The sequence below is a fragment of the Scomber scombrus genome, chromosome 4 (assembly GCF_963691925.1).
Source record: "Scomber scombrus chromosome 4, fScoSco1.1, whole genome shotgun sequence".
Lineage (NCBI taxonomy): Eukaryota > Metazoa > Chordata > Actinopteri > Scombriformes > Scombridae > Scomber > Scomber scombrus.
This window is the reverse complement of record NC_084973.1, coordinates 19,553,932-19,573,177: the sequence shown is the minus strand read 5'-3', so window position 1 is coordinate 19,573,177 and position 19,246 is coordinate 19,553,932. Positions and strand designations below refer to the sequence as shown.

At 40.2% G+C, this 19,246-nt stretch overlaps 1 protein-coding gene across 2 annotated transcripts in view; it reads left to right on the top strand.

Annotated features, from left to right (window-relative positions):
• Positions 1-19,035, top strand: part of pde4d (phosphodiesterase 4D, cAMP-specific) — a 98,500-nt gene extending 79,465 nt beyond the window's left edge. For both annotated transcript variants that reach the window (XM_062417838.1, XM_062417840.1), the window contains exons 6-15: positions 2,231-2,343; positions 10,020-10,113; positions 11,224-11,399; positions 11,595-11,693; positions 11,796-11,960; positions 12,292-12,391; positions 14,389-14,543; positions 14,846-14,968; positions 15,277-15,459; positions 15,550-19,035. In XM_062417838.1, the coding sequence (XP_062273822.1) occupies positions 2,231-2,343; positions 10,020-10,113; positions 11,224-11,399; positions 11,595-11,693; positions 11,796-11,960; positions 12,292-12,391; positions 14,389-14,543; positions 14,846-14,968; positions 15,277-15,459; positions 15,550-16,050 (1,709 nt within the window). In that variant the 3' untranslated portion in view covers positions 16,051-19,035. The remainder of the gene's footprint in view (positions 1-2,230; positions 2,344-10,019; positions 10,114-11,223; positions 11,400-11,594; positions 11,694-11,795; positions 11,961-12,291; positions 12,392-14,388; positions 14,544-14,845; positions 14,969-15,276; positions 15,460-15,549) is intronic.
• Positions 19,036-19,246: the final 211 nt, after the last annotated feature.

The window sequence follows — 19,246 nt, the reverse complement described above, 5'->3', positions numbered from 1 at the left end:
CAGTCCGACTTCACTGTCGAGCTGTTCCGGTACATAGTTTGGCTGCAGCCCTGCGTCTGTGCAGCAGAGTGGCCTCTCCGAGCGCCGGTGTCTGATGTCGCACTAAGCATGAGAAGAATGTCATTGACGTCAGTGCAGTTGCTGTCAGAAAGAGTAGCACCCCAGCCACTGACACCACACCAGGGAGAGAGACAGAGAGAGAAAGGGATACCGAGAGAAAGGAAGAGGAGAGAGACACAGAGAGAAGACAAAGGAGGGAGGAGGAAGGATGTTCAGAGATCAGCGGAGGAAACGAAGAGTGTGGGAGAGGAAGGAGACTAATGGAAGGAGGGAGAGAGAGATTTGTCAAAGACAGTGAAGCAGGAAAGGGGGGATGTTGTAGAGAACAGGAGGTGACAAAAGAGGTTTAGAGATGGTCAGTGGTAATGCTTGTATTGTTCACTAAAGACCTGCATTCACAAAAACAGGGTGTAATATTACATTATAATTCATTATTAAAATCCATAATAGCCCATAGACATATTCAGGGGCTAAACATCTAAGCATGCAATCCAGAGCTGTAAATTGCACCTTTAAAATAAATTGAAAATGCAGTATTTTTTATCATTGTAGCCCAAATGAAGACAACACAATATAAGGCTTAAAACTAAAACTAACTGAAATGAATGGCATCCTGTGATTCAATTTGTTTCTCCTGTGTTTAATCTGCCACTGTTTTCTCTGTCTGTGTAAATGAATTACAGCTAAAGTGACCCCCCCCCCTCCCCCTCCCTGATCACATAGCAATAAAAGCCTCTGCTTTCCCAAATTAGTCATGGCATCAATATTAATTGGCTTCCAACAAGGTGACATTTTCTGTTAACATAGGCTGACTTTGAGAGAGACATGTCTTCAATTTTAAATTAAAAGATAGTGAAGGATACTTAAATGTAGGGATTATAGCTCCAACATCTTACTACCTTTGCCATCATGTCATCCATCTATTTGTTTACCTCTCTGTTTTGGTGTATTTTTATGCTGAACACATCACAGGGAGCTCCCAGCTCTGGCTCCACTCCTCTATCACTCCAGTCCATGTTCTGTAACTCACCCTTCCCCATCCACAGTGCAGTCCTCTCAGGCTTTAGGTACAGCTTGGGGAGAGCAGCACGTTTGGCTACCAGGGACGCTGAAGCAACAGCAGCACACCCCCTATACACACAGCATCTATAGGGAACACTATCCAGCACATACACAGCACCGGATTATACCCTTTGCTTTCCGGGATATCATGGATGTTTTTATTGGCAGACAGGCTAAGGAGACAAAATCATGATGTGTTATGGTTAGCATTTCGTCTGGTGTGAGTGTGTGTGTGTGTGTATGTGTATGCATGTGTATGTGTCTGTTTGCATCTGTGTGTGTTTGTGTGTGTGAGATATCTTTGTATTTGTTAACCATGTCAGGATGCTATGAACAATCCTGTGTTTGTTCCATGCTGGACAGCATTGACATGGATCTAACCTGGTTCTGAGCCTCTCTCTGGATCTTCTTTTCCATCGTCCCTGTCATCCCTCCATCCCTCCTATGGCAGACATGGGCCTGCTAAGCAGACTGCTCTTCATCCTGCTACATGACTGGAATTACACCTCTCTTATGAATGATAGAATACCTTACCTTATACACCTAGATCATGGAGTGTGATATGTGTGCTGTGTATGGGAGATAGTGAGTGAGTCTGTCTGTGTATGTGTGTGTGTGTGTATGTATGTGCGTGTTTGTGTGATTTCTGTTTTCTGCTGTTGCTACATTTGCTTTGTGGGTCAAATTGATTCTTGGCTGTGATTTTCTTGCTGTTAACATTCATTTGGACACCCATAACTGACTCGGGTGACTTTTTGCCATTCATCAACTGCCACTGTACTCCTTGGAATTATATCTGACTTGCTCATACGAGGAATAAAACGGGATTTGAAGTTTAGGACTGTGCTGGAGGTTTCTTTTCTCCAAGGGGAATCAGTGTGCTTTTCTACAGCTGACCTGTGACTGCTCATCTGTGGGTTAGGATACAGGACCTACTCCCAGGCCCCACTGCTGGCTCACCTGTCCAGTATGAAGAGTCACCCAAGTGTCTACTCGGGGTATCCCAGCTTAGCTGTATGTGGGGTGGGAGACCCCGGGCCTGGACCGTCCCCTAGCCCTCTGAAGCGGGTGCTTACTGACCCCTTGCCCTCCTGTCTTGCCCCTGCAGAGGAGGCCTACCAGAAACTGGCCACTGAGACCCTGGAGGAGCTGGACTGGTGCCTGGACCAGCTGGAAACGCTGCAGACAAGACACTCAGTCAGCGAGATGGCCTCCAACAAGGTAAGAATATAAATATGTTTACACCAACTTGTCGAAACAGTGCTTTCATCTGATATCAGTTTCTCTCTGATGGAAGTACTGAAACAGACTTAAACTTTTACATATGTAAATGCAACATGTGTAGAAGCTGCTACCCAGGATGCACTTTGGTGTGGACGTGATGTGCTATTAAACTTGGATTTGAGTGTGAAATAGGTATATTTGTTGCTATATAAGTCTAATCCGAAATTATAATACTACTTATATCATATATACCACAGTGTTTACCACAGGTAACAGACTTTTTTGTGGTGTAAGGTCATACATCTGATATTAATGAAGGTTCATTTCTGATAATGGAAGGCTTTTATAATGAATGAACAATTTCAACAGACTTTTTAATCAACATAATTCTACATTCTACATAAGAGGAAGTCTGATGTACTATACAGAGGATAGTCATTCAGCAGCAGTGAGGCGCTATTTATTGTACAATGACAGGCCAGGCAGATATGCAACACGACTGTAGTTGATCTTACCAGGTGCTGCTTGATCCAGCACATTACAGGTTGTTGTTTTATTTTAATCATTTTTGGTGTAATCTTAACTAAACATTACTTCTTCTGTGTCTGGTTTGTTCCTTTGCCACCAAGCTTTTCCTTTTTTCGTTTGTCACGTTTATCAACACATAGTAGTTATCATGCTGACTTGAGGACTTGTACAATCCTTGCTTGGTTGTTAAAGGGTTATATGGCAACCTTATATATATATATATATATATATATATATATATATATTGCTTGCTTTAATGCTTTTCCAACATACAGCCATCAAAGTGCACATTGAACTGTTTGTATTGTATTGTCTATGAGTGTTAGTGATTGCATTGTCATGCAGACAGGGAGTTGTGCTTTGAGCATGCTCATTCGCCTCCTGTGTGTGTGTGTGTGTGTGTGTGTGTGTGTGTGTGTGTGTGTGTGTGTGTGTGTGTGTGTGTGTGTGTGTGTGGAGGAAGGCTGCTGCCCCGCTCTGAATGCTGATCAGCTTTGGGCCCTGGTGATGTCACACACTGTGATGTCACACGAGATGGGATGGACCAAGAGGAGAGGCAGGGAGGACGGACAGACAAAGGAATTACACAAATACTCAGTGCTGATGTTACCATGATCACACACATGACCGGGACATCTAGCTCATTTAAAAGTAAAAAGATTTTTTTTCAAACCTGTAACGTGTATCGCCTCACCAATGCTCACCAGAACAGCCATCTACGGTTGTCATGGCAACAGCCATGGGCCTCACCAGCCTGTTATCTTACTCCAGCAACACACACACATCATAGGTAATACAGTCACTACATCTCCCACACATAGCCATTACTGTGTGTCTACATCCTGCAGATTTTCATTTATCATTACTCTACATAAGTCTAATTCATCAATGAAGGGAAGCCTAAGCTTAAAAGGAAACAATACAATGGAATTCCCTTCAAGTAAAGTGAATTAAAATTACAGCAAAGCATTCACATCCATTCCCTGTGTCCTGTGACATTCCTGTGAAAATCATTCACTTTAGTGCTTTAGTAATGTCATTAAGCAGTCATCTTGTATAGTAGCTGTTAAATAATTGTGTTGTATTTGTGCAGTCACTACTGTTGCTTCCCCCACCCCACATTAATGGCCCCAATCAGATTTTGACATAACCTAGGAAAATAACACAAGCCACCTCTGAATTTCAGCATTCTCAGTGTTACTCTACTAAGCCCAGGGCCTGCTGCAACTGTAGGTCAAACAAGGTGACATACCTGAATTGGAGAAGGAGATTGTGCGTCTCAGAGATGGGTTTCTCAGAGTGTTAAACCCAAGATTTAACTGTATTATTTGGATTGCATCATAATTTAAAAAAAAAAAAAACACTTACATGTTTCGGTACAGAGCCTTCTTCAGAGTGTTTGAAGTATACAGGTTCAATTTGGTCATATATACAAGGGCAGAGTTAATACGCAGCTAGGATTTCGAAAATAATTGGGTTCAACTCCCAGCTGTGTATTAACTCTGCCTTTGTATATATGGCCAAATTGAACCTGTATACTTCAAACACTCTGAAGAAGCCTCTGTACCTAAACACGTTCTTCTATTGTGATTGTGAGCCAAATAAACAAGCGAAATGTTAGTATTTTGTTCTTGTTGACTAGGAAAATTGAGATGTGTTACCTTTTCATATTTTTGAAAATGTGACATATCTGCTTGATATTGACTGTGTCACACTTTTTTAATTTTTTGATACAAAAACTCTGTATCCACACAACACACAGACATCTCTTACAATTGTATGGACTGAATTTGAGTTTGATTAGGTCCCTTAAGGACATAACAGTAAATATTTTGCTGTTCAATGTCTAATTTGCATTAGATCCACTCGTGAGTCATTCAGGACATCCATTGTCAAAACTTGTTCATTTCCTTTTCTATAACTTGTCAGGTACAAGCAGCTTGCTCAATGCATCTGCCTTTTCACCTGAGGAATCCTCCGTTGTATTAAAAAAGACATGAGTAAGAAATATGCACAGACATCCATACAAATACAAATACTATTATCAGCCATTCCAATCTTTCTTAAGCTGCTATTGAAGTTAAGCAAACCATTCTCTATTTAATTTGACAGCAATGTTCCGATGCAGTACAATGAGGCATCACATGGCAGAGTAAGATGAGATCACCTTAGCTGACTGGAGCAGTGCTTTTATTTCTGAAATGTCTGTCCTTGATGTTTCCACATTTCCAGCAAACATTGTGTCATAGCAGCTCATTTGTTGGGCACACAACAGGATGGCTAAGAATCCAAATTTGTGTGTTTCATTTGTTGGAGAATGGCTTTCACGCTCTCCCAGTAAGTCTCTTCATTTTTGGGCTAAGGAGGTGTCTCGTTGGGCTGTATTCCAGTGCTTTACCACACGCACGAGAATAACTCTTTGGCTATTCTCAGACTGATCGTATCCGTGTATCCGTATATGTCGTGTCTCTCGACCTCTTTGGTCTCTGTCTGTTATTCATTTTATCATAGTGTTCATTAGGGGTTTAGAATGATAACTGCTTACATAATTGTTTCCATCAGTACATTTTGTTTAGTTCAAAAATGGACAGTAGATTTACTTCTCACAGTCAGTGGTACCTTCATTGAAAACAGTGGCGGCAATTATAGTGTTTCTTCTATCTCTGTGTTCTGGAGAGAGGAAGCGTCTGCCCCCAGAATAAATATGGTATGTGAGAAAAGAAACAAATGCAACAGAGATCTGCAGGTGTCATGGGCTGTATACAGCAGGGAGTGGATATTTTGGTCACTCTGTCGAAGAACAAATTACACACAAGTCACAGCTGAGCTTGGTGTGACACTTTCCAATTTTTACCCAATAGTTTGTGTTCACACCTCATGGCTAAGCTATCAATACGTGCGTGCATTTGTGTGACAGAGAAAGGGAGTCTGTGTGGATGGGATGTGTGTATGTCGGTGTGTATTTGTGTATATGCTTTAATAGGGAGTTAACTGTTAGTGTGTTGGTTTGGGTGTGTGTAAGTTTGTGTGAAGGGGTGGGGGGGTGGGAGGGGGCCTGTGCTGGCCTGCTTGGAACAGAGTCAATCAAAGCTGCTGGATCTCAGTTAGCCAGTGGTCTCATCTGCTCCAGCGTAGCTGTAAATTACTCACAGTGCCAGGTTGGCTGTAGCAGTGGGGTGTAAAGTAGGCAGAGACAGGTTTGGTCCCTTTTCAATCCATGTAACCACTGGACCATCACAGACATACATGTGCACACACACACACACACACACACACACACACACACACACACACACACACACACACACACACACACACACACACACACACACACACACACACACACACACACACACACACACAAAGACAGAACAGACATCCTCTTGTCAAAAAATAAACTATAGAGGTTGCTTGTCATCAACAAGATTCAAGATGAAACCATATTTTCTTTGTAGACTTAAAGGATGTCTGTTTTTCAGTCAATTTTTATACCTGTACCTATTCTATGTTGTGTATTGTCATGCTGCCCCATCAGCCTCGGCTGCTGTACTGACTAGAAAGGATAATCATCTCATGATATGAATGTTAAAATCCATGTGATATTTAGAAAGAAAAAATCCAAACTCCCCTCAGTGTTCTCTCATTTAATTATTTGAAATATTTTGCTACCAGTGCTGCTACAATTCCTGACTTTCAACACTTTGGAAATCCCTTTTTTATTTGACAAAATAATCCAAAGTCATAAAATGTTGAGCAGCAACACAAGAACTGTGCCTAACAAAAGTAGTCTAAAACTGGCAAAATGTTGATATACTGTACATGAGGAATTATCTGATCATAGAATGAGTAAACAAGATTATGAAACTAGGCCTTTGATGCCATCTATCAGAACCCAACAGCATTTGATACTCATCGATTAAGACGCATTTGATTGGTACCAGAAAAGTTTAGAGGTTTGATACCTGTCCCCACTGAAAACTACAGGACAATAATTAAACATTGCATATGTACGGAAGAATTCAGGTACTGTGCCCTTTAAATTTAATTGACTGCAAAGAGCTCTAAAACTAGATTATTTAATTCCCTGTTTCTTAACCATGGCCATGGTTTTGAGTGCTAATTGTGTATTTGAATGTTAGATCAGACACTAACATGTTTTTTGTTCTCAAGTCTCTCTTGAAAAGTAGATCTTGGTTTCTATGAGACTACATGATTAAATCAAAATAACAACTGATTATTGATTATTGCCTTCTATGCTATTGAACAATAGCAATAGATGGCCTCCAGAGACATTAATTATGTTCATGAAGTATTCACATTTATATAGCTGAGTTTTAATTACAGTTTATTTTGTAAGGGACAGTTTGTACTAATGATGGGCTTCAATAAGATTTGACCCATTTTCAATTAAAGCTGCAACCTTTTGACCTCTGTGACACCCACAACTGCCTGTTTGGACATGTTGCTTTCAGTCTCAACCCACTTCAGATAACTGTGACGATCATTCTTTTTTCAAAATTAATGGGTTTTCATGTTTTGACATCACCTCATCAGTGATGTTACTGTGACTCACCTCCCATGAAGACAGTACTAGATTGAAAGCTGACCTCAGTCTTTCAATATTGTATCATATTGCGTGAGGTAATCTGTACTTGAACATCATATTGTACAGAGGGTTAGGTCACCACACAAACACATACGCATGTACTGTTGAATATTATATGAATATGCCTTGCATACACACAAACAAGCACATACTCACATGTGAAACATGCACAAAACCACATCCCCCTGCACTGCAAGAGTTGAAGGAAAAGGGAAGGGGTAAATTTTCCACTCTGACTTCAGTCCCAGCCAATCACACAGCAGGTGACCTCAAGTCTATTCCAATCCAAGCCAATCAAAGGTGATGATGAGCTCACACTTCTTTCATATCTGGGCCCTGATTTGCTGCCGCTGTGTGACACCGTGAGAGAAGCAGCCTGCGCTCTTCACATGGGAGCTTGTGTCATACTCACTAAAGCAGGCAGTCAGGCAGCCAGCCCTGTTTGGGAGCTGTTGACTGAACATTTTTGCTGTCCTGGTGCTTTGGCATCTACCAAGCATCCGCACCATCATCAATTATTCACGACTTCAGCAGTGCGTCCCTGTAACCAAGCGTATGTGTGTGTGAGCGCGTGCACATGTCAGTGTGTATCTCAGTGTGTGTGGTCACGTCATGCTCTCATCGGATCTTTGGGGAGCCACCTTCCATCCACTCCTTTCTCAAAATCTGCTTTTCCTCTCTGCATCCTGGAACATGGGATCCTTTCTGTGGATATTTGCAGGATATGAACTTGATGCTTTACTTATGGATTTTGTACAGCTGATTTACACCGAACGGAGCTCTGAAGGCTCTTTAGGTTGAGAATTTTTTATTGACCGAGGCTGCGCACTGTTTTCATTTTGCTAGCTGCTTTCATCACCAGAACTGTATTTTGGGCTATAAACCCATACCTTTCTGTTTCTTGATCTTTTTTTGTTGATTTGTCAAAATGCCTGAAGCAAATTATTTGCTCTCTGTGTCCTGGGGATATATAAAGGTAAGATGTGGTCTCAAATTAGTTTATTTTAAACAATTCGGTGTGCTTTTATTTTTCCCTACACCTATTTTAATGTGATTGTTGAAATTAATTTCTAGAGAATGGAGGTAATTGTATAACTGAGATTTATCCTTGACACAGATTTGGATGCTGTAATTAGAAAGTACATACTGTATATAGCTTGCCAACATGTCGCCCATGGAACGATGCTTCATAGGTGTGACATTTCTTGCTCATTATCCATTTTGATGGATAGTTGATGGTGCACAGGAAAACATACGTAATTACATTTTGAAGTGAGCATTAAAATAACAGGCTTTTTGATGTATTTATACACCTTATAATCATCATTCAGTTATTTAATGCTTTTTTCATGGCATAAGTGCAAACTGATGTGGATTAAAACATTAACTCTAAGAGCTTTGTGAAGACTATTGTAGGTCAGCAATCCTCTGGGTAGTTAGGAGGGATTTTTTTTAGGTTAGCAACAACTCTGGTTTAAAAAGTAATCTCTAGCATTCAATTTATTTGTTTGATCTGAATAGAGCTTTATATGACATGTCAATAGGATGTCAATACACAATTGCGCAGTAAGCACTCTGCAGTGTTGTTTTGGTCTATTTTAAGTGGTCAGTATTGATTTATATAATTAATCAGTATATGTACTGTACAGTATGCATTTAGACCAAATCAAGAATAATTCACACAATGCAGAGGCTTCATTCGAGAGGTTTTGTTTTGCGAGTTGTTGTGTAACTCCGTTGTTTTGCATCTACTTTGGAAAGTCCCTGATTTCAAGCATTCTCCTCCACATCAATCAGTTTGGTCTTCAAATCAAAATCCAAGGCTAAATTTAGGTCTGCCACTCCAATTAGGCACAGGAGAGGAAGAGAGAATGATGTGAGGGAGAGAGGGAGAGGCAGGCAGTGTGACAGAGGAAAAAACTGAAATTGAAAGAGGAAAAACTGTGAAAATGGGTTACTCATTATGTACATCCCTATCAGTAGCTCGCTGACCTGCTCTGTGTGTGTGTGTGTGTGTGTGTGTGTGTGTGTGTGTGTGTGTCAGGCTACCTTTAGGGACACATTTCAGACTAAAGACCCGTTAATTGGGGACAGCTCGTCCAATTGTTCCCCAATTGGCAAAAAGTTGATTTTTGGGCCAATGGTTAGGGTTTGGGTAAGTCTCCAGGAAATGAATGTTAGTCTATGTAATGGCCCCAGAAGTCATCGTGGTCTAATACATGTGTGTAAGTGTTCGTATGTTACACAAGAAATGGTGACAATCCTGGGTACAGCTTCTGTGATTCTGTGATGTGAATGGAAATTTCAATTCTTTTTCTAGTCAAATTCAGCTGACAAAATTAGATTTTTTTTCACTGATATCATGAAAATGTATTTTCATTACAGAGAACGTTTTGCCTTATCATATTTTAATAATTTGTGAAGTCGAATTAACAGTTTATTGGTCTCTGCTAAAAATGTACTATGACTATTTTCTTTCTACCCATTACTCATTGTCAAACTCCTTATCCCTTTATGTGTGTGTGTGTGTGTGTTTCAGTTCAAAAGGATGTTAAACAGGGAGCTGACTCACCTATCAGAGATGAGCCGCTCTGGGAACCAGGTGTCTGAGTTCATCTCCAGCACCTTCCTAGGTGAGTGATGACACAGGAAGATAAACTCACTGGTCTGGAATAAAAATCCATCCTGAACAGTGAGAATTAATATGGTTAAAGCTTCGAAATTAGTCTGTTGTGTCCCTTGTTGTACATAGCTACAGTCAAGCAGTGTTCATGGTGTTTATACTCACGTAAACGAGATAAACCAGTTTCTACCTACACCAAAATATAGAAGTATCATCATATGAAATCTGCACACTCTTTCTTAAAAAAAATATTTTTATGCCTCTGTGCCAGCAAGTAAATTTTCGGATTGTTCGTCTGTCCATCCCATTCTCGTTAACCCAATATCTCAGGAACACAGAAATTTCTTGAAATTTGGCACAAACACATGGTCCACATGGACTCGAGGAAGAAGTGATTAGATTTTGGTGGTCTAAGGTCAAGGTCACTGTGACCTCACAAAAAACATTTTTGGCCATAATTCACTTAATTATCATAACTAATCATAACATTTTCTGAAGTTTTACACAAATGTCTGATAGGAAAAAATAATAAGGTGATGAAATTTTATATCCAAAAGGTCAACTTCTCCATTACATCATAATGTTCTGCAAAGACACTTTTCGGGCCATTATTCAACACCATGAGTCAGGAACAGAAGGGGAAATTGTGACCATATATCATATTTGGTCAAATACTGAATTGGTGACACTACTCGTGGGCGCCCACCTTGAAACTGGTGATCATACAGATATTCTTCGCTCCCGTGTTGAAGATGTGCATGAAACATTTGTAAAATTTATAGTTTCTTTGCAGCAACATCCATATCTGAAGCATCATTTACTGTCACGGCTACAATTTTGTGCTCTATCAGAATCTGCTTTATTGACAAAGCATGTGGACACATACAAGGAAAATACACTTAATACCTTTTATCAAAATCCTTCAAAGTCTTCACTACAAATATTATATGAATCTGGACAGACATGGATGTAAACTGCAACTTGACTGCTTGGTAGAGGTGTACAACTGTGAGGTGGTATTTCTAATTTTATCTGATTGAATCCCTCCAACATGAACCCAAAAGGATATTTCAATTAAGACTTTGTACATCTTCATGTAACATATCTATGTATGTTTCAGACAAGCAGCATGAAGTGGAGATGCCAACCCCTCAGACGCAGAAAGAGAAGGAGAAGAAGAACAAGCCCATGTCTCAGATCAGCGGGGTGAAAAAGCTGCAACACTCCTCCAGCCTCACAAATTCAAATATCCCACGCTTCGGGGTCAAGACTGAGACCGAGGATGAACTCGCTAAGGTGCCTTTGTGTTTCTGTCTTACACTGTGCTGTTTCTCACATTCACATAAATACACTCTTGCAGAAATATATTTAGCATAACGATGAAGGAAAAGATCGATGGAGAAGGAGATGGTGTTAGAATAAGGAACACAAGAAAGAAAAGATTACATATGTTTTGTTTTTTTCTGAATGTTTCTTTCATTTCTTCATCAGGAGCTGGAGCATGTGAATAAATGGGGCCTTAACGTTTTTAAAATCTCAGAGTTCTCTGGGAATCGGCCACTGACAGTCATGATGTATACAATATTCCAGGTAACAACCGTCACTTTTTCTTTTTGTGTTGAATTGGTTTTTCACTGCTGAAGAAGTGTTCGTTTTGATGGTAAACCACTTTCTGTGATTTCTGGTTTGTAGGAGAGAGACATGTTAAAAACTTTTAAAATTCCACTTGACACCTTTATAACATACCTGATGACCTTAGAAGACCATTATCATGGTGATGTGGCCTACCATAACAACATCCATGCTGCTGACGTCACCCAGTCAACTCACGTGCTACTATCCACCCCCGCCCTCGAGGTGAAGCATATGCACACACACACACACACACACACACACACACACACACACACACACACACACACACACACACACACACACACACACACACACACACAAACACAAACACAAACACACGCACACACACACTAACCAAATGAACATGCTCACACACATGCACAGACATATACACATATGCTCAACCACACAGTGCACACTACCACAATCAGCTTCAATCAAACTCTAGTTCAAAGTCCAATCAATGGCTTTTACTTGCAAGGACATTTTTGTCCAACGATTTGAGTCTCTCATCAATGCTCTCCTCCCCTCTGTGCTTGGTTCTTTCTTCCAGGCTGTGTTCACAGACCTTGAGGTCCTAGCTGCCATCTTTGCCAGTGCTATTCACGACGTAGACCATCCTGGAGTCTCCAACCAGTTCCTCATCAACACCAGTGAGTCTAAATACAGCGCTGTCTTAGCAGTTATGTCAGTGGCTCAGCAGTTTCATTAATGTGCAAACACACATGAATGTGTGTGTTTACACACACACACACACACACACACACACACACACACACACACACACACACACACACACACACACACACACACACACTCACAGTCTGATACCCAGGTGGAAACATGCATACTGTAGCTTCTGCCTCACTAGTATGCACACACTAGCAATTAACCTTTATCTCATCAGTGAAATTTAAAGTGTAAACCAAACTAGGATGCATGTTTAGAAGGCAAAAATGTTCATAACAGAACACATGCGCACACATATTAACATGATGTTCAAGCGTATGTGCACATCTTCACCAGCATTTGTGTTTTGTGCAATGGTTTTGACACGTGATTTCAAGGCAGAGGAGTTCAAAGAGGAGATCAATAGTGCCTTTTCCCTGGAACACATAATTCACTTCTCAGGCTAACATGTTTTCTGAGGGGAAAAAAACAACCATCCACCTAAAAAAACATACCTGCAGATGTAGTAGCCACACTCCCTCCATGGGTCAGAGAGTTCACATGGGTTTCTCAGCCACTTGAAGTTAGCTTGTAAATTTTAGCCATTTTAAAAGAAGTTACTCTGCCCTAACCAATTAGTGGTGACTGAGGAATAATTTTCAGTTGACACAAACACAGCAACGGTTGCTAGAATGTCATGCCAATCAAAGAAATATGTCCATATAAAACATTTTTTTATTTCTGCAATTAACTTAACAAAAGCTTGTATAGCTGCATCAATCTCATCCACACTTCATGTTCCACTAGTGAGCACGACATCAGAGCTATTTGAATTGCTGGAAAAAATCACTGGGATCAAGGTACAATGCATTGGAGGCAAATTTCGTCTGAGGTTTTCACTGCATTGAAAAAAGAAAAACTTTTAGTCTGCAACATCTCTACATCGGTATCCCATTTTCTACAGACGAAATAGTCCTTATCAAAACTTCTGAAAGTGTGCCCCGTGAACCGTCCAGACTAATGGGGACTCTGGAAAGAGATGTTACTGTTGATTTTTTTGTTTTTGTTTTTTATTGTTGTAAGCATTCACCTCTTTTGTATCATAATTGAGATAGAAATATGAGATGGATATATGTAATTAGTATTTATAATTTGGGTGAAGTCACCCTTTAACCAGATTAACAGGGTTTTGTGTTTGGTTATGTTTGGTTTATAAGTAAGTCACTGAACCCCTGTCTCTCTGCTTTAACGGACTCAATTGCTCATAGCTGGTGCCACAAACATCGCCCTCATTTGGCAATTTAGAGGAAAACACAATCAGGGTTTATATCCTCTGGGTATTGCCTCAAACAACCCTTTTTAGAGACCATTACAAATGTGGCTGTTGCATAAATACCTTATCAGACAAAACACACTCTGCAGTCTCAAACACTTTACACACAAAATGTGTTGTGCTTCCCATAAGCCCAAATGGGGAATCCCTGCAGTAAAGGCAGTGTGAGTCATCCTAGTTACGAGCCACCAGACTGATCCTCTGTCAGCCACAGTGCAGCAGAGCAGGATCCCCTTTCTCCTTTTTGCTGCTCTGTTCCACTGTGGCCAAGACTAATGCATCTTAATGGAAAATCTAAATACAGCAAGAGGACCTTCAAATGACCCAGAGTATGGAAACCTCTCTGTGGAAAACATGTTGGTGCTTTCTTCTGCTGCTCAGTGAAAAAGACCCATATAATATATTTGTATATGTAACAGTTTGGATGGACAAGTTGCTCTAGTTAGTTAATTATAATTATATATAAATAAATATTTCTTAAATAAATGCTGTTAATGTCTATTTTTTTTAAATGTTTACTAATGATCATCCTTTTCAAGTTTGGTTTTCATCATATTTTGTCATTAAATACTTTAGGATCCCTTTTTTTTCACAGCCTGACAAGCCTGAAATCTCAAACTGAAATTGTAAATTTTTTCTTCCATGCAGATTCAGAGCTTGCACTGATGTACAATGACTCATCAGTGTTGGAGAACCACCATCTGGCAGTGGGTTTCAAACTCCTCCAAGAGGAGAACTGTGACATCTTCCAAAACTTGACCAAAAAACAACGACAATCACTGCGAAAGATGGTCATTGACATTGTGAGTTAATAGATTATTTATCTCTCTTAGATGATGTCAATACGTCATAACTTATTGAGTGGAGAAGTAATAATAAAAAATGTATGGAATATTCTCTATATCATACATTATATACTGTACATTTAAAAGCAGTTTTATAATATTTCCATTTAATATAGCAATAATAATATTAGTAGTCACTGCTACCTGTACACTGTTTTTCGGCTGAGTATTCCACTATAATAATGATATATAATATGTATTGTACATAATATATATATATATATATATATATATATACTGTTTATTCTGGGTGTTTCAAGGTGCTAGCGACAGACATGTCCAAACACATGAATCTACTGGCCGATTTGAAAACCATGGTGGAAACCAAAAAGGTGACCAGCTCTGGTGTCTTGCTGCTGGACAACTACTCAGACAGGATACAGGTCAGACTCAAGCTGCACACAAAGATCCAATTTTACTGTATTTTGTTGATTCTTATGCATTAAATAAAGAATACAATACGCTTGGTTATTCTGCAACACTTCTACTTTTTTTACACTTACATTGGAAAACAGCAGAAAATGGTTACATTTATGCCAGGCTAATCCAGCATCTGTCACAGTTGTACTGAAAGCTTGGTGACATACTGATTTCTTATGGATCGAGCAACACAGCTGATATGATAGCTTGCTTTGTTTAGGACCCTCCGATTCTTTCATTTCACATATTGCTTGTTTTTTGTCATATTCAGGTTCTCCAGAATATGGTGCACTGTGCAGACCTGAGCAACCCCACCAAGCCTCTGCAGCTGTACCGGCAGTGGACAGACCGCATCATGGAGGAGTTTTTCAGCCAGGGTGACCGAGAGAGGGAGAGGGGCATGGAGATCAGCCCCATGTGTGACAAACACAACGCCTCAGTAGAAAAGAGCCAGGTAACGCACTCACTCACACAAATATACAAACACATGCATACCATACATAGACACTAAATCACCATTTCTTTCTCCCCATGTATCCTGTAGGTCGGCTTCATAGACTACATCGTTCACCCTTTGTGGGAGACGTGGGCTGACCTGGTCCACCCAGATGCCCAGGACATCCTGGATACGTTGGAAGATAACAGGGAGTGGTACCAAAGCACCATTCCTCAAAGCCCGTCCCCTGCCTTGGATGAGCCTGAGGACGGCAGTCGGCCCCCAGGAGGGGACAAGTTCCAGTTTGAGCTCACCCTGGAGGAGGACGGGGAGTCAGACACAGAGAAGGACAGTGGCAGCCAACCAGAGGAGGAGGAAGATGAGGAAGAGGAGGAAGAGGAAGAAAACAGCTGTACTGACTCAAAAACACTCTGTACGCAGGACTCTGAATCGACAGAGATTCCCTTGGACGAACAGGTGGGGGAGGATGATGTTGATGATGATGACGAGGTAGCAGAAGAAGGGGAGACTCCCTGCTCACAACCTTGTGTTGTGGAGGAAGATGTAGCGGAGGAGGAAGAGGAGAAAGAGAAATCCCCTGAAACATAGCAGTTCATGGACAGCATCTAACTGTTCTTCTTAGTAATGACAGATGATTATTTATAGAATATTTTTTGGGTTTTGTGGAGTGTCTCTGTGTTTTTTATACATCTATGTTTATGGTTCCAAAGCGTGCGCTGCTCTCCACCTTGGCCACTCCTCCTGTCAGCTTTGTTCAGACACGCCCACCGGTACTTCTTCAAGTTTTTTTGCACTCAGGAAAACTCCTTTCCATTCCCGTTTGTACTGACGCGGTGTGTCTTTATTTCTTTCTTTTACAAGCTCTCCTTTACAAGCTTAATTTTAGGACATGGACGAGCAGCTCACAGTCTGCTCAGTGCTGTTCATAACAACAGGTAATATCACATTTTCCTTCCCTCCGCTTCGTCTCAGCCTTGCCTGAAAGTTTAGCAGTGTTTCTGTGTTTTATCAAGTGCCCATATTCCACAGAGACGGTTATCAGTGTGTTCAAGGAGAATCTCCCTCTTGGTTAGGTAATTTCTTCCCCATTACGAATTAAGAGGCATACTACAGTATGCTGCCTTTCCACTGAAAACCTGACAGCACGCCGCAGAGATGAAAGCTGCATCAACACTGGGGAGTCTTTTGAGACGCATTTCTGACGTGGAAGTCTTCCTTCAAAACCTGACTGACACAAAGCTCAAATCTAAACAGCAAAGATGCTGTCCTAGACCTCTTTAATTTTTGTATCGTACTGTATGTAAGATTCAGATGTTTTCTAGATTTTACTTTTGCAATCCTAGGTTTTCTTTTGTTAGCAAAGGCGACGAGAACTTGTGGAAACCAATGGGTAAAAATGTGTCGCAGATTTCCAGTGTTTGAAAAGGGTATCTTCACAGCTGGATTACATGGAGAGTGTCCTGAGGTGTTTGCACTTGCTCCAATAGCATTTATACTACTATTCCCATGCCACTATGCTCATACTTAGTCCTGTGAGTTGAAATCAGAATTTATTCATAATAATATTGTTTTGATAATTTGCAAGTGTTCACTTTAGAGAATGCAGACACCTTACATCTTTGCTCTCATTGAATTTGTTTGTGACGTGGATGAAGCCTTTACATTTTATTATTGTTGCCTGCAGTTCTTTTGAACACATCCTGAAGACAATGCAATGCTTTGTAGTTGATACAAAAAGCACCTTTTTTTAGAAGCTTGATTAGTGCTCCGAGTATACAGAAATAGAACTGGTGTTAAAAATGACTGGGGTGATTTTATACCAATGTGATGAAAGCTTTTATTGTCCTTTTTTTTAAATTCAAAACAATTCCCATTTTTGTTTGGTGAACATCACCAACAGTCGTCAGTCATGCCAGTTCATTTTGGGTTATGCTACATCAATTAATTGTTTTATCAGAATACTAAATCATTTTGCCATTGCATCATAAAACCCTGTCGCTGTCTTTTTTTTGACAAGACAATCAGCTCCATTGCGTAGTCATCAGATGAGACTATCCTCTACAGAGATAATCTAATGCACTGATATATCCATAGATCACCACTTTATTTTTCATGTTTAATTCGCCAAAACACTCACTGATGCAGGCTTTGGCTTGAACAATGCTGTCTTGCACCATGGCCAAGAGTCTCTTTCTTTTTCCAAGTTTCTATCATTTTTTTTATTCTATACCTAATGCTATTATTTATTGGTATCTGTTTTTATTTGTTGGAGTCATTTTGCAATATAAAGGTGGTACAGTAAATATTTCACTGTAGCATAGACCACAGGCTTGCCAGTTAAAATGCCCAAATATACTTTTTTTCTCTTCTCTGTGTACATAAAATATAAAAAAATCAACAAATGTACAAAAAAGGAAAAAAAAAAACACTTGAATACTGCACACAGCTTTTTTTAAAGAGTGCTTGCTTTAATTGTGTGTCATTTCAGAACTTTTAATTTAATCTTTCAGTTTGTGCCAAGATTTTATTTTTTCCTCTTCTTCTGTTTTTTCATCCTCACCCGATGCCCTTACCTGTAATAAATGTTCTGGTTTTATTGCTGTTTACAAACATATATTTATTGTGCTGTATATAATATATAATTATTAATGTTATTACTATCATAATGCCGTTTGTTGTAAATGGTTGATTCTGATCATCCCTTTTGGTGATGGTGTGGCTGTATTACGTACCTCTTGTTGAGAGAATGTTTATTACACATGAGCTTCAGTGTAAAAAATGATCCATCGACATGTTGCTTATCTGAGAACTAGCTCAGTGAAGAGAGGGGGAAAGCCAAATTGTTTTTTAAAAAGAAACTGTTCCTTGGCCCATGGGCTGTGCCTTAAATTCAACACACGTCATTTACTTTAGCCTTTTTTTCCCTCTTTTATGTTCTAGTTTTCCTTTGCTGCATTAGTGAATCTTTTGGCTTGGGTTGTCCTGATCTCCTGTTGAGAATTTGAAAGAGTTGCCTTTTTACTTTTACAGCCAAACACAAATTGCTCTATCAAAAATGTGGCACTGCATAAAAAATATGTTGTCAGTGCAAAAGCATGTTGAGATTCAGGTCAACCACAAGTCATAGATTTACTATTTGAGTGGTGTGTGGCCTATAGCCGGATGTCCAAGAGTCATATTTGCTGTAGACCTGGTCTGAACCACTCGCACCTTCCTCAGGCCCAGCCACTACACTCAAAGATGTGATTCAACCTGTTGGATGTAAAAGCTACTGGAGTAGCTCTGTGTTACTGCAGCGTCCTCTATATTCGTCTGGTTGTATTACAGCTACAAACACTGAATGGGGTGCAACAGGAGTGTGTAGTTGCTGCTCGACCACGGCCTACGAAGCACACAGGCTTCGAGACACATCTGCATGTTCAGCCACTGCTGCATTAATTACGGCTGAAACACTGACAGTGTGTTGCTTATCTATGCTCGGCCCACACTTCCACTCACATTACTTGCAATATCCAAAACCAGACATCTTTGTGCGTGGACAGGTGGAGGGAGGAGTGTTCAGTACATTTCTGTAGTGAAGGGGGTGGGGGATTTGGGAGGGTAGGATGAGGGGTTGGGGGGAGTGCATCATTGTCCCAAAACAGGGACTCTTGTTTTGACACATACTGTAGATTTTAAACAGCCCTGGACCAATGGAAACAGTGCGTTCTTTTCTCATTATGTGTTCTATTTTTTTATGGTATGAAAGGAAAAACACAAACTGTAACTTAAAAGAAAGGTCTTC